The sequence below is a fragment of the Lissotriton vulgaris genome, chromosome 6 (assembly GCF_964263255.1).
Source record: "Lissotriton vulgaris chromosome 6, aLisVul1.2, whole genome shotgun sequence".
In the NCBI taxonomy this organism is placed as follows: Eukaryota; Metazoa; Chordata; class Amphibia; order Caudata; family Salamandridae; genus Lissotriton; species Lissotriton vulgaris.
The window spans coordinates 1,472,373,385-1,472,396,022 of NC_141694.1; the positions used below are offsets into that span (position 1 = coordinate 1,472,373,385).

At 44.6% G+C, this 22,638-nt stretch overlaps 2 protein-coding genes and 1 pseudogene across 3 annotated transcripts in view; 2 read left to right on the plus strand and 1 right to left on the minus strand.

The window, feature by feature from the left end:
- The window catches only part of SERTAD2 (SERTA domain containing 2), a 409,456-nt gene extending 394,601 nt beyond the window's left edge, over positions 1-14,855 (plus strand). Inside the window, exon 3 of the mRNA XM_086927605.1 lies at positions 14,668-14,855. Coding sequence (XP_086783731.1) covers positions 14,668-14,769 — 102 coding nt within the window. The 3' untranslated portion in view covers positions 14,770-14,855. The remainder of the gene's footprint in view (positions 1-14,667) is intronic.
- The window catches only part of AFTPH (aftiphilin), a 331,590-nt gene that overhangs the window by 107,599 nt on the left and 201,353 nt on the right, over positions 1-22,638 (minus strand). For both annotated transcript variants that reach the window (XM_086927603.1, XM_086927602.1), the window contains exons 5-6: positions 21,536-21,592; positions 18,077-18,193 (exon numbers count right to left, since the gene is read on the minus strand). In XM_086927603.1, coding sequence (XP_086783729.1) covers positions 18,077-18,193; positions 21,536-21,592 — 174 coding nt within the window. The remainder of the gene's footprint in view (positions 1-18,076; positions 18,194-21,535; positions 21,593-22,638) is intronic.
- Positions 12,107-13,512, plus strand: LOC147709013 (uncharacterized; annotated as a pseudogene).

Genomic DNA, 22,638 nt, shown 5'->3' on the forward strand with positions numbered 1-22,638 from the left:
TAGAGGAAGAAATAAAGGAATGAATGGAAGCTAGTAAGCAAGCAGAAACTGGTAGCATTCATAGTCTTGATAGATTAATTTCAGTGCGTGTTATCCAGTGGAAGGGTGCAGTCCAATGTAAGAAAGGATCAGCCAGTTTAATTATTTGATTAGAGCTTGTAAAATCACAGTGACGAAACAAAAATACTGGAATTACTGGATAATTCCACAGACTGGACATAAAATGTTCTCTCAAAAAGTAGTTGACTGACACCATAATTCACTTTCTGGTCTCAGTTAGGCAATTTGACCTGTAGTGAGGTCTTTCAATATATCCAACAAGCTCCTGGATACAATTTAGGGTAATAAGTACGCTATATAAATCAATATGACATTTCAGTAAGACATTTTAGATAAACTTCCAACACCAAATAACATGAGCGTATACTAAGAGGTAACAAAAAAAATATATATATCAAAGATTATTAGTGAGGATCCAAATACTGTGATCAAAGTATCAATGCAATTAGTACTGTGGAAGGTCATTACATACTGTCAAACAATCCAACTAATTAGTTCAAGAGGGCCTCTTCCTAAGGTTTTTGGCTTCTCTGATGAGGAAGTCTATTATCTGAGGAGGAACTTCATTTTGTGAAAATGTTATTTTTACAATTACCAACATGTTCTATGTACAGTGTGTCATAATAGAAAGGTCTTTTAACCCCTTCACTGCAGCGGCTATTCAGCCGCAGTGCTAAGGGGGCAGGACGGAAGAGCAGCGGGCGCATGCTGGTGACGGAACCGCTCAGTCTCCAGCGTCGGTTGCGCTGTGCTTATGACGGAGCGGTTCCGTCATGGCCCCGCCCGCTCAATAGAACGCCCAGCGAAGGCGCGGAATTCGCGCCGCACAGGCGCGTAGGGCGGGCCATGACGGAACTGCTCCGTCATCAGCACAGCGCCACCGCAGCTGATGACGGAGCGGTTCCGTCATCAGCAGGGGAGGGGTTAATGAACTTGTGTGTGTTCTAGCTGTGTTCTGGTAAGTTTTTTTTTTTAACTGGGAACACTTGCTAAATAAATTGACAAACCTGTGTATTCAAATTATTGTGCTTTCCTAAGAATATCAAAAACATTCAGCTTTTCAGCTTTGAAAGGATCCACTGAGATACCTCTTCTGCCACGCTCAAGGCTGGTTAACTTTTGCTGATAAACCACCACAATATCTGGCAGCACAAAGCTTAGCCTGAAGAGTATTAACAGCATAATCATAGGACTTAGGGGGAAAAAAAAGCACGATTTAACCTCCTCATCTGAGAGTCCCATCTAAGTTGCAAGAGATTCCAGAATGCCTTCTTTTTTACTACCTTCCTGTCTGGCCAGGTCCAATTTGGAGACTGCTAAAACTGATGACTGCCAGTCCGCAAAAGTGGGAGGACTAGATTCAATCCACTTTATGCAGATTTGCCTCCTAGCTAGCAAGACAGAGTAGAAAAAGCAGAGTTCCCGCAGGCCCCTGTGAGACCAAATATTATTAAAGGCAAATCTACATTAATAGCAGGCCAAAAACAATTATCAAAAAATCTCCAACCTCATGCCAGAAAGAAGCGAAAGAAGGACATTCCATAAACATGTGAATTTCTGAGGCGGAAACCAGGCCACATTTTTTTACAACTAACTGGTGGCCCATCTGAGAATTTTGTTAATTTATTGGGAGTAAAATAGGCCCTGTGGATGGTGAACAAGTGATTTCTTTTTAGCCAAGCCGGTTTCACTGCTTCATGCAAAATCTTACATGATTTCTGCCAAGGTTTTGTACTATCTTGTGTGGGCAAAGAACCCCCTACAATTCCTCAGCACGCTTAAATTCACCATCTTCTTCCTCCAACAGGGTTTGGTACCAAAGGGAGACTTCTTTCTTCCCTCGGGGCTTGGTCGCAAGCTGATGTTCTAAAATGTTACCACATCCCAAGGCATGCTTCTGCAGGTGAGAATGGACCCAGCCTGCAAGTTGATAATGCTTAAACCTGGAGATGTTCCCAAGGGATAAGGGCGCCTCCAACCAGAAGGTCCCCCCAGACCGAAAGCCCTGCATCCCTCAAAGGCTTTGCCAAACTGTCCCTTAAACATTCTGAGGTTCCAGGAGAATCCCAAAGGGGAGCTAAGCTGGAAAAATAATCAAGCCACACTGGCCTCTTAACTTGGGCCCATGTTTTAGCTACTCCCTGAAGAACCTACAGCCTAATTAAAAAAAAAAAAAACTTTGGATCCCCAAATTTAAACAAAAACCTGTTCTCTGGCAAGTTAACACCCCTCAGCATAGCCAAAAATATCCCTTCAGGCTCCGTATACACGGGCATTCTCAATAACATACGTGAATGTGAGAGCTGGAAAGCACAAGCATATAGCTGGAGATCTGGTAAGGCCAGGCCACCCTGCTCTCTTTTCCGCCTTAGCTTCGTCCAAGCAATCCTAGATGTCTTGGATGCCCAGATGAAGGAATTGATGTCACTCTGAAGCTTCGCAATCATGGATTTTTCAAAATAAAGGGGGATACAATTAAAAAGAAAAGAGATCTTTGGGAGTATCGTCATCTTAACCAGGTTAGTTCTTCCCAAGATTGATAGTGGAAGAAAAGCCCAAGATTTCATGAGCATTCTACACTCCCATGCCACCGTAGCTAAGTTGATATCGGCTATTTGTGAGATGTCCTGAACCACCTGAACTCCCAGATATCTCATTTTGGAGCTATGCTGGTAACCCTGCTGCGACGCGGACAAATTCCAGGTCATGATTTCGATTTTTGTAGCGTTGATCTCGTATCCAGATACAGAGCCAAACTCCCGGGCCAAGCTAACGACTGCTGGGAAAGCCGATTGTAAGTTTGCCGAAAAAAACAGGATATCATCGGCATACAGGTCTAACTTCCTCAGCCACCCTTCATACTTAAATGGCGCTATATTAGGGTCTGCCCTGAGCCGTTGGGAAAATGGCTCGATGTAAAGATCGAATAAGAGGGGGGAGAGTGGGCAGCCCTGTCTGGTTCCTCTTGTGATCTTAAACGAGTCGGTGATATTCCCATTAACCATCAGCCTAGCTGTGGGATTCTGGTAGATCAACCGTACCATATGGCAAAATCCTTCCCCTATATTAAACTTCTTCAAGACCTCCGACAGGTAGATCCAATTCAGTCTGTCGAAGGCCTCGGTGGCGTCTAATGTCATTGCAGCCAATGGGAGGGAATACGTAGAGGCGAGATCAATGGCACCAATAAGATTATACGTGAGATCAGAAAGCTGCTAGTTCCTTACAAAACCTTTCTGATCTAGATGAAGGACATCTCCCACAATAAGACCCAATCTCGCTGCCAAAATAGAAGTGAAAATGTTATAATCTACATTAAGAAGCGAGATTGGTCTATTTGACCCACAATTTGACGGAGGCTTCCCGGGTTTTAATATCAAAATTATTAAAGCATCGTTCCAAGAAGCTGGGAGCTCTAGACTGACCGCCAACACATGATTTAACAACTGTGTTAAGACAGGGATGATCTTTTCCCCAAACATCTTGTAGATTTCTGCAGGACAGCCATCAGGGCCTGCCGCTTTCCCAGACTTAGTGCGTTGGATGACTTCCCTGACATCAGTTTGCGTGAAGGCTTGATCTAAGTATTGCTGCTGGTCCTGCTCTGAAGATGGAAGAGGAATATCCCTTAACCAGTTTTGAGCAGTGGCAACATCTAAGTTTTTATCCTCGCAATATATATCTTGAAAATACCTCAGAAAGGCCTGTTTGATATCCCGGTCTGTGCGGAAGGTCTCATCTCCACTGATGATCTCATTAATCGGATTCTTAGCCCGATCAGACTGGGCCTTCCAGGCAAGGAGGTTGCCCGCTCCTTCTCTATATTCAAAATAGACGATTTTGCTGGCCTCCCATCTACGTATAAGCCTGGACTTAAGTAGACTTTCTAGTTGCCGTTTTAAGCTATCCCGTTTAACTTTCCACTCTTGCTGAGCTTCTGGCAAGGCTAACGGGGATGTTTCGGCTTCTAGATCTTTCAACTTCCCCTCGATAGAGGATACCTCCTCTTTATATTTCCTATTCCTGAAACTTGCCCTGCTAGTAATCTAACCCAGCAAGAAAGCTTTTAAACGAGTCCCACACATTTAATATTGATGTTGACTCCAAGTTTACGTCAAAGAACCATTCTGTTTCTAGTAATAAAAAAACGTTTTCTTCCTCCATCAAAAGTGAAGAACGATCAAATGACCATGTGCTTATAGGCTCTGCTGATGACCCATCCAGGCGTAAAAGAACCCCTGAGTGATCAGAAAGATGATTCGCCAGATAAGTGATGTTAATAACTCTATCCCTGAGCAAATTACGTATCAACATATAATCAATTCTTGATTGATGCTGATATTTATAGTTTCTGAATGATACCCCCTGCTGCAGGCCTGATCTTTCTCTCCATATATCTAAAAGAGCAAATTGCTGCATTGCCTCTAGGAGGAAAACACAAGATTTTAAAGGGGCTACAACTCTGCTATTTGGGGTTTTATCCAGGCCAGGATTTAGAACTATATTAAAATCTCCGGCCATAATTATTGGCTCAGGAAAATCTAATAAATGGGAAAAGATGGTCTTAAGAGAATAGTTGAGGGGTCATCTCGGTTAGGTCCATAAAAGCCGACCAACGTATATAGGGTCTCCATCATCTTAACTTTAGCAGTGACCCATCTGCCACCTGGGTCAACCAATTGTAAAACATGAGCTTGGGATGATTTCTTGAATATTATAAGGACTCCTCTGACATTAGCTGTCTTGTTTGTGCATTTATATGAACCTACCCATCTTTTACTTTTAAGAAGCGAACATATCTCCTCCTTTAGGAGATGCGTTTCCTGAAGAATAAGGACCTGAGCCAGTGAATCTTGGAGATACTGTATTATCCTATCTCTTCTAGGTCTGGTTCGCAGGCCATTAATATTCCAAGACAAGATCTGTATAGAACTCATATTGTAGCAATCGAGAAGCCCAGCTCAAAAACCGAAGTTTTAATATGAGATAACCAATGTCCATAATAAATTTAGCCTAGCTCCAAAGCTCTTGACCAAACCATAAAGTGAGTACATCTAACTAAAACAAACGGCAAATTAGATTTTTTTTCTCCGTTTTTTTTCCCTGCTACACCCAATCCCAACCCCTACCCTGTGCCCCACCCAGCTCTCCCCCCCCTCCTTGGGAACCCCAACCCCACTTATCCTGACAGATGGAGTCCAGGCAATTGCGTCCTGGAGATATCTGCACCGCCACCACCTTAATAAATATAACTCAATCATAAACAAAAACGCCCCAGGGGAGCTGAAAAGAAGCTACAAAAGATAAGAGAAAGCAGGGAAAGCCTCGACTATACTAATACGACCAGGAAGGAAGCACTCCCAACACACCATACACCCTTTCAGTATTTTCTTTTTTTTCTTCCCTTTCCTCCCTTCCTCTTTATCTCTCCTTTCCCTTTTTTTCTCTTTATAAAAAAGAAAATCTGATTACTATTAACTTCTCTGTGTGGGAAAGATATCCCCGCTCTAACTACACTATGTATTTTGGCCAACTATTGGTTACCCTCACTGAGGCCGTTTAGCAGCTCATCCACTTCCTTCATCAACCTTATGTTGTGCATTTTATTGTTGTGCATCACCTTTAAAAAGGCAGGGAATCTTAATTGGGCTACCGCCCCTAGCTTTTTAAACCCTTCCAGCCTATTGCCCAGCTCCCATTGCTTCTCCAGAGTGCAGCTTGAGAGGTCTGACCGAACCTCAAACGAGAATTCCTTTGCCCGCACTGATTTGGATTTCAATGCTAAATTTAAGATCTTATCCTTCAAGGCAAATGTGAGGAAATTAATGGGAATTTTTCTAGGCTTGGGTCTATTAGGGTTCCTCCAAAAGGGATCCCTATGTACCCTCTGAATGTCACGGCTAAGTTCTTCCTCGGAGACTTCGAGATGTAAAGAGGTCTTAAGAAGAAAAACAATATAGGACCGGAGATCCGATCCTCAGCTCCCTTCAGGTACATTCAGTAAACGTAAATTGTTCCTGCGTGCGTTGTTCTCCAATTTTTCCACTCTGTCTCTGAGTTCCCGATGTTCTGATTTTAAAAGTTCAATCTCCAACTTTGCCTGACCCAGATCTTCTTGCATTTCACCCACTGTATTCTCTAGAGTAACAGTTCTGGAGTTTATAAGGTCAACTTTTTTTCCAGTAATTGGCAGTAATTCCTGATCTCCCCTGGATTTGCTGTGGATGCTGCAAATCCTTTCTTTATGTCCTCCGTCAATGCCATGAAAAGATTTTCCAGTCCTGCAGGCAAAATTAAGGCTGGCTGTGCTGGCTGTGTTGGGGAGGAACCACTCTCTGATGTTTCTACAGTACTGTTGTGAGATGCTCCTGATAGTGGTTGTATTAGACTTGAAACACTGATCAGTGGACAGTCTCCGTGAGTGCTCATACTCTCTGACTCCTTAGCTTTAGGGACTAGAACCACTGGTGCGGCTATATCTATAGCTTTTTATAATTCAACCGCATTCTCCAACTCTGTCAAAGACGCTATATCTGAAGAGGTAGCCATTAACGTAGATGATGACATAGAAGAGAATTAACTTAGCGTACACTGACCCAGAGATCCAGGTTGTGTACCAATAACCAGAACTTCTGGCTGAACCCTAAAGTAGGAGCGTAGTGGGGGAGTCACTTTAACCACACTACTAACCGCCTTACTTTTTGGCTTCTTGGGTTTGATGGATTTCCCTTTCACCTGATAAACCTGAAAGGCAGAGTCATCACTAATGAACCTGGTTCTTCCAACTATGGAGGTTTGAACTTCACAAGGGGAAGAGAGCCCAGCCGCAGCAGGGTTTTGTAATACCACAGCCTCTGGGGGATCCTTCCCAATATTTATTTTAGCAGGAATAGTTTTTTACTCTTTTTACTAGTAACTTTAGCTTTCTTAAAGCCCCCTGTGGCCCCTCTTGTTAGCTTCTTTTGTTTTGTCCCAACTTCTATCTGAGGGCTTACAGCAGCGGGAGAGAGAACCTCCTGTGTATTAAGGGGAGTCTATTGTATACCCAAATACAGCCCTAATAAAGGAGCTGTCCCCCATACCCTTAATACCTCTTCACTGCTGTTTCCTGAATCACCCAGAGCCTCCTCCCCAGCCTCTCCAACCTTACCGCTGACACCGTCCTCCTCCGGCTCCTGCTCATGGCCGTTAACAAACTCCTTCCCCTGCCGAAAAAAGCCGGTAATGCTGGCTTTATTACCCCCCCTAAGAAGGCCCGCGCTACTGCCTTACGTCCCCGCCTAAGCTCCAGCGCGGCTTCCAACAGGAGGGGGGTGTAGGAAAACGGTTCCCCGCCTCCTCTCTACACATCCCGGGCGTCCCCAGTGTCCAGCGCTCAGTGTCTCCCCCCTCCACAGCCCCCGCAAAAAGGACGCAAAACTATCATGCCGCACTCATGCCGCAGACCGAACACCGGCCCCAGCCCGGAAAAGCCTCCGATGCGCCCTCCTGCAAGCACGGCGTCCCAGCGTAAAGTAGGAGCGCAGTGAAGGAGTCACTTTAACCACACTACTAACCGCCTTACTTTTTGGCTTCCTGGGTTTGATGGATTTCCCTTTCACCTGATAAACCTGAAAGGCAGAGTCATCACTAATAAACCTGGTTCTTTCAACTATGGAGGCCTGTACTTCACAAGGGGAAGAGAGCCAAGCCGTAGCAGGCTTTTGTAATACCACAGCCTCTGGGGGATCCTTCCCAATATTTATTTTAGCAGGAGTAGTTTTTTTTACTCTTTTTACTACTAACGTTAGCTTTCTTAAAGCCCCCTGTGGCCCATCTTGTTAGCTTCTTTTGTTTTGTCCCAACTTCTATCTGAGGGCTTACAGCAGCAGGAGAGATAACCTCCTGTGTATTAAGGGGAGTCTGTTGCATACCCAAATGCAGCCCTAATAAAGGAGCTGTCCCCTTGCCCTTAATACCTCTTCACTGCTGTTTCTTGAATGACCCACAGCCTCCTCCCCAGCCTCTCCAACCATACCGCTGATACCGTCCTCCTCCTGCCCCAGACTCTGCTCCTGCTCGTGGCTATTATCCAACTCCTTCCCCCGCTGAAAAAAAGCCAGTAATGCTGGCTTTATTACCCCCCCTATGGAGGCCCCGCGCTACTGTCTTACGTCCCCTCCTAAGCTCAAGTGCGGCTTACAACAGGCGGGGGGAGTAGGAAAACGGTTCCCTGCCTCCTCTCTACAAATCCCTGGTTACTCCGGCGTCCAGCGCTCAGTGTCTCTCACCTCCACAGCCCCCGCAAAAAGTACAGTAAAACAATCATGGGGCAGACCGAACACCGGCCCCAGTCCTGAAAAGCAGGGGAAAGCCTCTGATGCGTCCTCCAGCAAGCGCGGCGTACCAGAGTCTTCCCTGCCTCACCGCTTCCTGAAGGAGCCGCACCGCTGACAACAAAAACAGGCACCGGCTTGAGCAACGAGAACAGTGAGGAAGCACTCTGCTCAAGCTGGCGGCAAGCAGGTAACAACCCCCTGCGCCTCCTCCGATTAATCATGGGCTGCTTTCACCCATGGGACCATAGTGGTAGCGGCTAGTGCAGAGTTCCGGACGCTAGCGGCTAACATGCAGCCACCATGTTCCCCACCAGCAAAAAAAAACAAAACAGCATATACCCTCTTGTACCTGCTCCCCACTCCGTATTTCCACTACTTACCTGTGCTCATCCCTTTCATTTGTTCAAACCCCTACATTTGCTACCATCAGCTCCATTTTGTGTTCTGCCTTTTTAATGTCCTCCAGTGCAGGTGTACCAAGTACAAATACTCTTCCGCTTTGAGTTTATCTATGTCTTTCAGTTTCTTTGATAAGGAATATGCTACTTACCAGTATGCATCTGTTCTTGGCATAGAGGGCTGCAGAGTGGTACATTATGAATAGATCGCCATCTGGTGTTGGGCTCGGATGATTGCACTTGTTTTTCTCTTGGAGAGTCTTTTGTAGCTTGGGGACTCCTCCTTTGGTTGCTAGTGCGCATGAGCATCAGCTCCATCCTTAGATTGTTTTGCCATAGTAGGGTTAGATGGAGTAGTATGATAGAATACAGATAGAAAATGCCCATGTAAGTGTATCTAAATAAGATATTGTTGAAACAGACACAGGTTTCCGGAGAGGCTGGGAGGGCATGTACCACTCTGCAGCCCTCTATGCCAAGAACAGATGCATACTGGTAAGTAGCATATTCCGTTCGAGGCATATGGGCTGCAGATGGTACATTATGAATAGACTATACAGCAGTTCTCTCCCAAGCGGTGGTCGTCCGTGTCTGTTGCAACAGTCTGAAATAAAGTCTTTAACACCTTGGCTGCTAGGTGTTTTCCCCTCCTATGCTGACTTTTCATTATTTCTATTGATTCATGACGAGCTCAGTAAGCGTCTTTTAGATCCAGTGTAGAAAGAAAGTCCCCTTTCTTCAGTAAAGGAAGTACTTGTTGGAGCGTGACCATGTGGAAATGTTCCGAATTTATGTATGCATTGAGAGGTCTGAGGTCCAAAATTGGTCTTAGAGACCCGTCTTTTTTGGGGATTAGGAAGTATAGAGAGTATACTCCTGTCCCTTGTTGATGTTTTGGGACCTTCTCTATGGCATGCTTTTGTAGCAGTGATAGTACTTCTTCTTTTAACAATGTCTTGACTCATTGGACGCTGTCTGGGGGGGATGTTTGGTGGGGTAGCTGTGAGTTCTAGGCAATAGCCATGTTGGATAATTTGTCTCACCCACTTGTCTGATGTGATGTTTTCCCAGACAGGTAGGAACTGTGCTAGACGTCCCCCGACCGGTGTTATGTGGTCTGGGGGAAGTTGTATTAAGTCACTGTTTTGGGGTTGGGGAGTTGCGGTTGTTATTATTTCCGCGACCTCCACCCTTGTTGTTGTTACCTCTGTAACTGCCTCTTGAATTACCTCTGGGTGACGTTGGTGTAAAAGAGGTGGATTGCTGACTTGTTCCTGTACTTTTTGAGCCCCCTCTATAGGTGGATCTACGAAAGGAACCCCTTTGTGTTGGCTGTTGTAATGCTCCCATTGACTTAGCCGTTTCTGTGTCCTTTTTCATCTTTTCTAAAGTCTCATCTGTGCTTGAGCCGACAAGTGTCTTCTGATCAAAGGGTTGGTTCAATAAAGATGTTTGTACTTCTTGTTTGAACCCTGAGACTCTAAGCCATGCATGTCTCCTTAACATGATACTGGTGTTGATGGATCTTGCTGCAGTGTCTGCCGCGTCCAGGGCGCACTTAATGGAAGTGTTAGTTATTATCTTTCCTTCCTGTATTAGCTGATCTCATGACTCCGATGGAGCAACGTTTAGACGACAAAATCGAACAACTCTGTGCGAAGATGCCCCCCTCCCCCCCCCCCCTTCATCTCCTGGAACGCCAGGTGCTTCTGGTCAGGCCACAGACGACCACAGTTCTCCACCACCTAAGAAGAAGTACGTTAATGGGGTGGACACAGATGCGTTAGAACGTCTCAAACATGCGTTTCTGGAGCACACTGACCCCATTGTTCTTCCCCAGACTCCTGCTTCCGGAGTGGAGGATCCCCCGCCTGGGTCTCCCGAAACACAGCAAGGGGAGTCCCCGGAGGGTTCGGACGAAGAGGCTGGTTTGTCACGTTCGTGGAGGCCTTCGGGCACCGCGGATCCTTCCAAGGCCACAATTGCAGACATCTTGGATCCTGATGACATCATTCATCCCCGCTCTGCAGAGTGGGTCCCAGCTGAGAAAGTGGCCTTGTATTTGGCCTCCCGCCTCAGGAAACCGTTGGAAAACGAGGCGCGGGGCAGACTGAGGGCCGAGTGCCCACGGCCAACTTTAGAGGGCAAAGTGTTGGTTACCCCGGACATAGAGAGCAAGATGGTGACCTTCCTAGCCAAGTTTATTAAGGATCCCAAGAAAGGCATCGATCGTTCCTGGCGCGCGTGTCAGGACAAGTTGCTGGACATCACCGGTCCCCTCGCCAAGATCCTGGACTTGGCAGAGGAGGCCCGCGTTTCTGGTTCTCTGATCGACCCCGAAGTGTTGTCCGCCTGGGCTCAGCGCGCAAAATGTTTTGTGGGTAATGCCAACTGTGCTGTTTCAACGGAGAGGCACAGGTCCTTATTGATTAAAGTCGACCCCAAGCTTGGGGACTTGGCAGGTTCCGAGGTGGGAGCCATCTGCGCAAGGTGGGCTGCTTGGCGACCCATTTATAAAATAACTGTGGAATTTCGTGGCTACGTTCACGTCCCTTGATAAGGCACAGGCAAACATTAAGCGATTCTTTACTCCGCGGGTTTTCCGCGGGGCCGGGCGGGTTCGGAGCCGCCCACCCGGCCGTGGCCAAAACCAGCAACCCCAGGGTAGGAGGCAAGGCTCCGGGCGCGGACAATACCAGTCTGACCAGTGCTTCACAAACATTTACCCCACCAGGGGTCAACGGTTCCGGGGCCGCGGCTACAGAGGAAACAACAATAATGCCAATGGTGAGTGTGCTACCAGCTGCGCGACTGCAGGTTGGGTGCAGGCTGGCGCGTTTCTTCCCGCTTGGAAAGCGCTTACGGGCGATGCTTGGGTGCTTCAGACTGTCAGGGGCTTCCAGATAGAGTTTTTTGGTTACCCTAGACAGGAACTTCCCCCTCGCCCGATAGTTTTCTGTGCGTCAGACGCAAGGTTTATCGACGAGGAAGTGCAAGAGTTGCTCCGCAAGGGAGCAGTGTCTCACACGGAAATTCTACCTTCCAGGTTCGTAAGCAATATTTTTCTGGTGGACAAGACCGACGGGGTCGGAGGCCAGTGATCAACCTTCGGGAATTCAACGAGTGGCTGGTGTACAGGCATTTCAAGATGGAGGGCATTCATTTGCTCAGAGATGTTCTCCAGCCACTCGATTGGATGGTACGTTTGGATCTGAAAAACGCGTACCTGGTGGTTCTGATTTTTCCCCCGCACAGACGTTTCCTGCAGTTTATAAGGCGGGGACTCGCTTATGAATTCCGTTGTCTTCCCTTCGGTCTCTACTCGGCCCCATGGTGTTTCACCAAAGTTCTCAGGCCCGTGGTGGAGTATTTGCGGACTCGCGCGGTCCGCTTGATCGTCTACTTGGACAATATGCTTCTCTTGAGTCAGAGTCCGTCGCAGTTGCGGGACCATCTGGAGTTAGTGGTTTCGCTCCTCCAGTCGCTGGGGTTCTTTATCAACGAGAAGAAGTCCCTCTTGGTTCCCACTCAGAAGGCCACCTTCCTTGGGTTCGTGATAGACTCCACCTCAGCCACACTCAGTTTACCTTCCAGGAAGGTAGTCAAAATCAGGCACGAGATCCGACAGACCTTGGCAAAACAGGGAACCTCCCGGCGTCAGATAGCTCGGTTGGTAGGCCTCTTTTCGGCATCGATCCAGGTGATCTTTCAGGGCCACTGCATTACCGGGCCCTGCAGCGCCTGAAGGCGCACCACCTGCGGAAGGGTCTCACATTCACAGGTGGTACCTCTGACGGAAGAAGTACGCAAGGAGCTAGAATGGTGGCTTTCCCACAAGGAGGCGTGGAACGGGAGAGCAATTTTCGGCTCAGCATCAGACTTGGTGATAGAGTCGGATGTCAGCCGGGCAGGCTGGGGTGCGCGATGTGGAGAGTTTTCCACCGGCGGCAGTTGGTCACAGCAAGAACAACTGCTTCTGGCCAGCTCCTTTGCGGTTCAGTGCTAGACCAAGGACCGGGTTCAGGCCTCAGTTCTGTTGAAGATGGAGAATGTGTCAGCCGTGAGATACATAAACCACCGGAGGCACATGATCCAAAGCATTGGCGATCGTGGCAAAACAGTTTGGAAATTCTGCCTAGCGCGCACCAGATATCAGTGACAGCGGAATATCTCCCAGGAAAGGAGAATCTTATGGCGGATTGGCAATCCCGTTACCTTCGGGACTCCAGCATTTGGAAGCTGGATCAGGAGATTTTTTATCACCTGCAAGAGAGGTGGGGTCCTTTCTCAGTCGACCTCTTTGCGTGCCGTCTCGATCGGCAGCTTCCCCGGTTCTTCAGTTGGAGGCCGGAGCCCCTGGCGGCAGCGTGTGACGCATTCAGTCAGGATTGGAGCCAGGACAGGGGATACGCTTTTCCCCCATTATCCATGATTACCAGGGTGACGGCCCAGGTTCGCCGACAGTTGGCGTCTGTGGTACTGATTACCCCGTGTTGGAAGTCTAAAGTTTGGTTTCTGGTTCTGCTGGGACTTTCTTGGGATTTTCCAATCCGACTCCTCCCAAATACCCATCTCCTGTTGAGTCCGAAAGGGACTCCCCACCGTCTGGTGGAAGACGGCATCCTGCAGCTCATAGCATGGCGGATTACAGGCAACGTTGGCGACTGCCGGGTCTTTCGGGACATGCTGAACTCTTGTTGTCCCGGGCCTGGGCAGATAGCACATCTAAACGATAGAAATCGGCATGGACGCGATGGGTATGTTGGTGTTTGCGACGGGAAGTGGATCCCGTGGTCGCAGATTTAACCCATGTTCTGAATTATTTGGCAGAAGTAGCTCAGAAGGGTTTGGCGTATAGGTCGGTGAACGCTGTTCGTTCTGCAATTTCAGCGGGCCACTCTCCAGTGGACGGGGCTCCCTTGGGTGAGCATCCTTTCGAGTGCAAACTATTGCGGGGCATCAGGTTGTCGCTACCACCAGAACCCCGATATTCGCTTCTTTGGGATGTGAACCTGGTTTTGAACCTATTGTTGTCGTGGCAACCTAACCGTTCTCTTTCCAGGAAGGAATTGTCGGCTAAGTTAGCCATGTTATTGTGTTTGGTGTCTTGTCGGAGAGTATCTGATGTGCGTGCTCTAGATATCACGGCCAGAGTTTTTTTCCCCAGATAGGGTCACTTTTACTGTGAGTAGAAGCACGAAATCGAAAACACGCACAATTTCTTATCCTGCTTTTGGTGAATCCACTAAACTTTGTGTGGTACAGCGCTTAAAAGCCTATGAGGAAGCTACAGAGGAAGTTTGCCCCCCAGGCGAACGACAACTCCTTATAGCCCTCAGGAAGCCTTTCAAGGCGGTGTCTTCTCCCACTATAGCCCGTTGGGTGCGGTGGGTCATGCAGGAAGCTGGTATTGACACCAGGACATTTGGTGCACACTCCGCTCGGGGTGCGATGGCTTCCAAGGCGTTTAATCTCGGTGTACGTTTGGAAGATCTTATGAGGGCAGCAGATTGGTCTTCAGATTCGACCTTCAAGAGATTTTATTTTAAACCGCTGCTCAATATGGCCCCTGTGGTGGTCAATAAGCTGTGAAGGAGCATAATCCTCGCCTCCGGTCCGGACATAGAATAGAAATTTGCCTAGCCTACGAGAAGGTAAGTTTCAATTATATTAAGGACACAGAGGCGAGGATTATCCCACCCAGCAAGCACGTTGGTTGCTATCCCTCACCGTAATGGTCGTAAGTAAATTTATTTAAATTTGACTGGAAATGTGAAGTTTCTTTTCTGCTTTGTTTATTGCAGTGATATGCACAATGTTCAATGTTTGCTGGTTTCAATTTGTTCAATTGGATTCTGGACGTTATGACCGATTGATGTACTTTATTGCAGGAAATGACCAGACTAAACAGAATGCCTAACTATGGGAGAGTTCCTCCAGCGAAGAAAGAGGAAGTGCAGGATGATTTATGGAAGACCTTTCATGGAAATTGAAGAAGGACTGGATTGAGACTGTTTTCTTTTCCTGAGTGTTATGGGAAATGTAGTGGTTGTTGGTTTAATAAAAAGCGGCTGTGGATAAAATTTGGAATAAAGCGAAGAGAGAATCGAGCATAATCCTGGCATCCGCATCCTTAATAGAATTGAAACTTACCTTCTCGTAGGCTAGGCAAATTTCTATTCCCTCTGCATAGCTTTTTCAGGAAATGCAGCAACCATCTTCATTCAGCACCACTAACTTAAATTGAGAAAATATGGTGATTATTTCCCCTTTTAAAGCAATTGAAAACCGGGCATTATAATGTTTTGGAATGCAATATACTGATTTTCTAAAATGTTGGATTTCTCTGATCTCAAAATTTTTGATGTTCTGTTTCAATGTGATTTTTTTTTGTTTATTGCCAATTTACACAAAACAGCACTCAGTGTTCAGTTCACCCCCCCTCCCTATGACCCCCCCCCCCCCCCCCCCATGACCCCCCCCCCAAAACTAGAGCTTGCAGTGGAACACATGGCTGGGCCCACTGGACATTTATATGTTTATCACACAAGGGAAAAGAAAGGGAAACACTCAACACATCTTTACTATCTAACTAGATTGTCACATCAAATGTATGTTGGCTCCTGCCTGGATAGAGCTACACTTAATTTGCCTTCAGGTGTATACATAAACTGCAGATAATGGGCAAGACACCTCACCGACTTTCATTTGTGGCATGCTTCATCATGGGTGCCTTATCCCCATCTGAATAAGTTCATACCAATCAGATGGACTCAACCACTTATTAGGAGTTCAAGATAAACTCTCCTCACTGGATCTGAACAAGAATCCAGATTCTATAAATGTCTCAGGGTATACCTGAAAGATATATCTTTTAATCTTGGGTTACCCTGCACATGGTTAAAAACTGAAGCAAGCAAGTTTTATACATCCAACATGACCTTGCCTACAAGTTTTGACCGAGCCTATTCACGGTTGTGGGCCTTTCCGGAGGGCTTTTGCTATCCCTACCTTAGCTGCAAAGCTTTTCATGCAATTACCATGGTGGAGAAGAGCGGGTTAGTAGGTTTCTGGAAGCAATCACTGCTTGAAGAATGTGACACTACAGGAAGTTCTCCCTCCGCCCCGTTGATGAGGTGAGATCAACCCAAAGTGAAAGCAATCCAACTTTTCAACAATAGCAAAGATGAGAGCCGTATTCTTCTAGAAAACACAGATTACAAACTTTGCAGCTAAGGTAGGGATTGGATGAACCCTGTGGAAGGCCAACAATACATTAACAGGGTTTGTTAAATAGCAATATTGAGTTTCAGTGCACAGACACTTACATATGCGTATGAATGGGCACTGGCTCGACGGATTCACAAACTGCATTTTGGAGTACATAAAGTAGAACTACAGTCATACTACTCTCATACTATAAAAAGCCATTCATAAACCGATGGCTGGAGACCCCTGCATCTCCTGTCATTTCAGTGAAGAGATCTCAGCACATGTAGGTATATGCGTTTGTAATAAATGTGGGTGGGACAAGGGGAAGTGGCTGGAAAATGGGAAATGTGTACTATAAAATGTGACAGTTTTAGGGAAATGTAAGGAGGTGTTTAGGAGGGACATGCTAGTATACACAGCCACAAAAGAGTAACCATTGCTATTCAGAAACTACACTACTAAAGTTAGTACAGCCACAATGTGACAAAACTTTGTAGAACGTCCAGCATCAAACAAGGACAGGTGTCTCAACACACAGCCGTAGAAAACTATGGAGGAATGGAAATAAAATAACACCTCGTACTAATGTTAAACTAATGAAATTATTTTGACAATTTCAAATATTTATTTATATAAGTACATTTAATGTTAATTATATATAATTATTAATGTTATTATTTTAACATGCAATAAACTTAATAAAAAACATTTTTAGTTAATAATTACAAATAATGTAATTTCAATAACAAATTTACTACGCAATAAAAATGTTTTTTTTAAGTTTGTTAAAAAAATAATCATTGCATTAATGCATTTAAATTACTTAATACACATTCAATTTGATGAGCTAACAAGCCTTAATATTTTCTTAATTCTAGAAAACAGTGGCAGAGCTCGTCACCCAAATGTACTAGTAACCTTACACTCGTAAATTGTGTTGTAGGAGGCTCCACCCCTTTAATTGAGAGGAAGGAGACATGCAAGTTTACAAACTAAGGGGCTCATTATGATTGCGGTTTTTCCGCATCCTCCGGGCCGGCGGAAGCCACCTCCGGCCCGGAGGATGCGGAAAATCCGCAGCGGACCCACCAAAGACCCACCGCCACATTAGGATGGCTGGTGGGTCCTGGTTTCCGTCCACAGCTTTTCCTCCGCGGTTGGCGCGGTTGGCTTACAACCGCGGAGGAAAAGCACTAATCTGGTGACGGTGTCTCTCAGACACCGTCCGCCAGATTAGTATGTGCCTGCAAACATGCTTTTCCGCGGCGGCTTTTCCGCCGTGGAAAAGCATGTGTAACTTCACTGCGGGGGCCCGTTGCGGGCCCCCTAGGTAAAGGGGGGTGGGGGTGCACATGGGGGGTACCTATGATACCCCCCTGCATATGTATGCAGAAAGCGGCAGGCACCGCGCGGTGCCTGCCTCTTTCTGCATGCAAATGCAATGCGTGCATTTTTAACATTGCCGCGGGTGCAGCTTGAAGCCGCACCCGCCGCAATGTTAAAAATAGCACAGGAGGGGACTCCGCAGCCCATGCGGACGTCCCCTCCTCCTCAATGTTCGCGGACGGACGCAAGTCCGTCCGCGATCATAATCGGTCCCTTAGTGTAAACCTACACCCAGAAATGGTGACTAGCAAAAAGATGTGGACTTGCACCTAGGTAGAGAGGTAAATATGCACATGCGTAAATTTATATTTGTATTTATACGCCTCTGGAAAAATGGCAGATTGAAGGTAAACAACCCTACTATGGAAGAAAGTAATAGTGGAAATTAAGTTACATCAAAAATCAAACAAACCAATAATGAATATTCAATGAAATAAATGTACTTTAAGAAATGAAATAAAATGAAATAATACAATAAAAACAACAGTGGCAAAGCAAGCCACACAAAAACCTGCAATACAGCAAAAGGGCTACAGATAAGTAAATGCCACACTACTAAAAAGATGAAAGCCTCATGATGGTCAACAGAATATAAATGTAGTGGAGTCCATGTAAGAGAATGTTAAATCTGCTAGCACAACAGTTTTATACAAATGTTAAACCGTTGTCATTAAACACATTGTACAAAATCCTGATTTTTACCTGCAACTGATCAGAGGGAGTTATCTCTGGTGACACAGGGGGAGTATGCCCTATTGAGGTGATCTTTTCGGCAGCAGACACTGGTTTTAAAGGTTCCTTTGTAGGTTCCAACATACCCTAAAAATAAAAATGTACATAAAGAAATCAATGCAAAATAACAGAAATATATCATATTTTCAGGTGGCCTAAAACATATATCTGTGTTACAGTAGTAGGGAAAGCAGCCAGAATAGAAATTTGTATGTAAGCAGGTAGTACATGGAAGTAAGAAGATGTATGGTGAATTGCAATGAAACCCTACAAGATATATCAGTTTTGCAATTCATCCCAAAAAAAGCAATATCTGCACTTTTATAAAATGCCATAGTTCTTAACAAACCCCTTGCAAAATATTCAAATAGCATCAACCTCCTATTAGCATTGTTCTACGAAAGACAGGACACATGTTTACTTCCTTTCTTGACTGCTGCGTATTACTAAAAGGTTGTGCCCATGGGTCCAGAAAGAATTTTACATATGAAGCCTTTTCCCTACAACATCACATTCAATTCCGATTCAGACAGATAATGCACTGAGTGAAGAATCTTGGGATCAAATTGGCTAAACATTAAGGTGTAGAAAATGTTTAAACCTATGTACCCGGAAGAAGATTTTAAGAGGTATAAGAGTTGATCCTACACAATATATGTGACCAGGTTTTTCCACGAAAAGACATCGTTGCCACCTCGGACAACAACATTTCCCAATTTCACCTATAGTACCAGAAGCCAGGGGCAATGTTCTTTTCATCAGCTGGTCAGATACATTTCCACCATCACTGAGCCCTCCCAGGACTGCTTCTTGGATCATCTTCACACGTCCAAAAGACCTCACAAGAAGTTGACATGCAAACAAACTCTATACAGGCTTGAATGTCATATACTCCACCGTAGCCTACCATCTCTGAGTTTGGCAACATGACTCCTGTACGAATGCCATGTGGCAATCTAAACCCGAGTAGGTTGGCATAGACATTCTGAAAGTGGTGCACCTCCCTCAAAGAGAACTTCCTATTCCTTCAAAATGAAGAGATTTTGCATAAGGGCGTAAAAACCAAACAATAATGAGAAGTATGGCCTCTAATGACCTTTCATGAAGATTTCCCTTGCTGTTACGACTTACAATCATTTAGAATTTTTGGGTGAGCCTTAACAAGCTCTTCCAACATTCAGCAGACATAATATAGTGCTAGCAAAATTGAGTCAGAAGCAGCTATCCTAATGGTGCAATACCACAATAATGGTTTATCTTGGGTTACATCAAAATGAACAAAAACAAACTGCAAGAACAAAGGGTAATGATGATTACTTTAAAGGTGTAATTTAATAACTTCTATACTGATGATGATAAACTGCTGCCTAACTGGATCCCAATTTCAGTTAACCGCGGCCAACTAGATTTTCAAATGTATCATTTTAAATCTGAGTAAGTCCTTTTTAAAATGAAAATAAAAGCAAGTAATGTTCAGTACATATAGCCTGCAGAGGTTGTACAAGGTTTTCAAATAAAAAAAAAATGCAAAGTGATATATTTGTTATAAAGCGTTACAGTATCCCCAACGTGGGTGGGGTGGGACTATTGAATGGCTAGTCACTAGTAATTAAGATCCTGTGATGGAGAAAATCACTGAAATGATGGTGAGGATCTCCAGGCTTCGGGATTGCTAAAACAGACTAATGCTGATATCGAATGAATGACCTTCATTCCTGAATGTTTCCAGGAAACAAAACTTTTGACAAATTAAAATCTGATGAAATTTGAGAGGGTGTTACACACAAATTAACCTTTTAAATATGAAAACATCTGTACTGTCCAGGGTTAAAGCAGATTATGCATTGCCAAAAAATAAACAGTGCTCCAAAAACTCGCAAAATTGCCCTGGCACACTAAGAGCGCCGTATAAATGCCTCATTTAGTCCTGTGCAAAGCAGGCAGGCATGGCTATGTATAGTGAAACTTGGAGGTGACATCCTTGCAATGGCCTTCAGGGAGAGTGTTCTGATCAGATGCAATGCTTTTGGGAGTTTGTATATTTTGCACGTCATTGGAGTGTTCTTTCTCATTTATGTGTATTGAAGATCTAACCATTAAACTGAAAGGTTGCACTGTCTCTCATAGCATTAGTCATAGTACTGGCAAAGCAGCATACTGTAATGGTATGTGCAATCTTCTCCAGCACTGCCTACCTACCATTTGTAAAATAACAGTGTATGGTGATTTCCGGATACATAGTTTGCTTTTCCTGGGATGCAGGCTGAGGCTATATCATAGAGATTATAAAACTGAAACATGGGTGAGCTTTTCCTATTTAATGTGTAGGTATGACACTGCTATTATACAGTATCATTTTTTCCTAGCTATCTTATGAAGAGATTACAATGCAGCATGACAAATCCCTCTCCATAGCCCATGGATCTCCATGACAATTTACTGATACAATGTCGCTCCACCAATCTCTCAGCCTTTTAACTACAGACACTTAAACATAATGAATATCTGCTCTATGGGCTGTATAAAAAAAGTACCTATAATAGTGAATTCTGGGAATTTGGAAGAGAGTGAGAAAGGTACATTTTTCACGTGGTTTTGTCAACTAGACCTCTGCTGACCTGCTAACCCATCCGCGCTAGTGGAATTTTGGAGCTATGCTGAGATATTTAAAAACCCATGTTACATGACGAGCTGGGCTCGTCATCAGTGTGCGAGGAGGCTACACCATGACGAGCCCAGCTCGTCATGAGCCTGGAAGGGGTTAAATAGTGAGGCCCGGTGTGTAGAAAAACTAAATTAGAAGAATTGGGTAAACGGAGGGAGCAAACTAACTAAGTTGATGGCTTTCTCTTATTGGGGAAGGGTAAATTTAGAATCTCTGTTGTTGATATTTGTCAAAAGGAAATGGCTATAGTGGGCTAGAGATCCTGAAGTCCGTGTGATGACAATATTGTATGTAGAGGCGCATCATATCTCAGTATTACCGTCTTGAAGAGGTGTAAATACTCGTAGTTAGTAGCACTCAATTTAATGTTATTTTATTTACTGAATAAGTTGATCTTAATAAGATTAAACTGTGCGGCCTTCAGGTCACATGTGGAATTTAATGGATGTTGCTTAACTGACAGAGGCACCAATCCAGTAGGGCAAACTGTGACAGCTGATTGACCGACTGACTCCTGTCAATAATTTGCGACTTCACCATCAAATGTGTGAGGGGTCTATAGACGGCTATGGATTATGGACCCAACTGTGAACGCTTTCATAGAAGGAGTTTGTTCTAGATTATAAGCACAGAGCACCTGCAGGAGTAAAACACATAATTGTTTCTCCTACTAAACATTTTCTGCACCTTCTATGCTTAGCCAAGAAATACATGCAGATTCAACTAACAGTTTTGTAAACAATTATACTTAAGGCAACACTTACCAGTCCGGATGCATACATGGGCACTATAACTGGTTGCTTTTTGTTGCCCGTGAACAGCTGTAAAAAAAAAAAAAAGAATCTTTAAAGTAATATCATGGTTTATGCAGGTTTTCTCCTAAACTGTATGATGTGGTGTTTTACAAATGTTTATGACAGTTTATCATTCGTAATAATTATTTCAAATTCATTTAAGCCTTTCAAGACAAAGTATAAATACAACCAAGTCTACGTCTTCCTAAAATTACACAAATCATCCATTCAGTCGCAACATCCATCACATATTTCTATCAATACAAAATTAATTTCTATTCATAACATAGCTTTAGCATTACGTAACATAAGAGGGACATATTCTTTTGCACAATACAGACTCTAATAACATTTATACTTGAACATTATATAAGAATATTTAAAACATTCTGTTTTCTTAGTAAATGTTAGATGGTAACAAAAAGCAATGATACTTAAAAAATGTTCCTTAAACCACTTTAATGCAGAGGACGAGACTTACACTTTCTTGCACAGCACTACTTTTTCATTTAAAAAGAATGTTCTATTTTGGCTATATTCTTGGTTTCTTATGGGGGAATCCACAAACACTAGTACCTTTGGAATCCACAATGTGTGTGAAAAAAGGATGCAAATAAGGTGAGGATGTGTTTTCTGGAAAAAAGTTATCTAGATGTAAGTGCAAATTGCTCTAAACTTAAAAATAAAAAAGGCTCATGACCTGGGGGTGTGCAATGAGCCTGGGATAAGCCTCAGCAGTTACGTGTGAAAAGCAAATGCTTCTCTACATCACTGGGGTGGGGACTTACGCGAACAGCTCTACAAATCAAAATATGCCAAGAGCAAAGTTTCAAGACAATCAGCTCATCTTTTTCCAAGGGTCAGGGCCAATTCAGGGTAAAAGTGAGCCAGGCAGCTCACTGATTAGCTATCAGTCCTCACAAAATCATAAAAGTTCAGGTCTAGTAACTTGAATAATGTACTCGACCACATTGTAATGCACTTGGCCCGTAAACCGGGCTCAATTTGTGTGATCCTAGGCAAATATTTTATTTTACGGGGCACCTTTTTCTCCATTATGACATAGGAGAGCA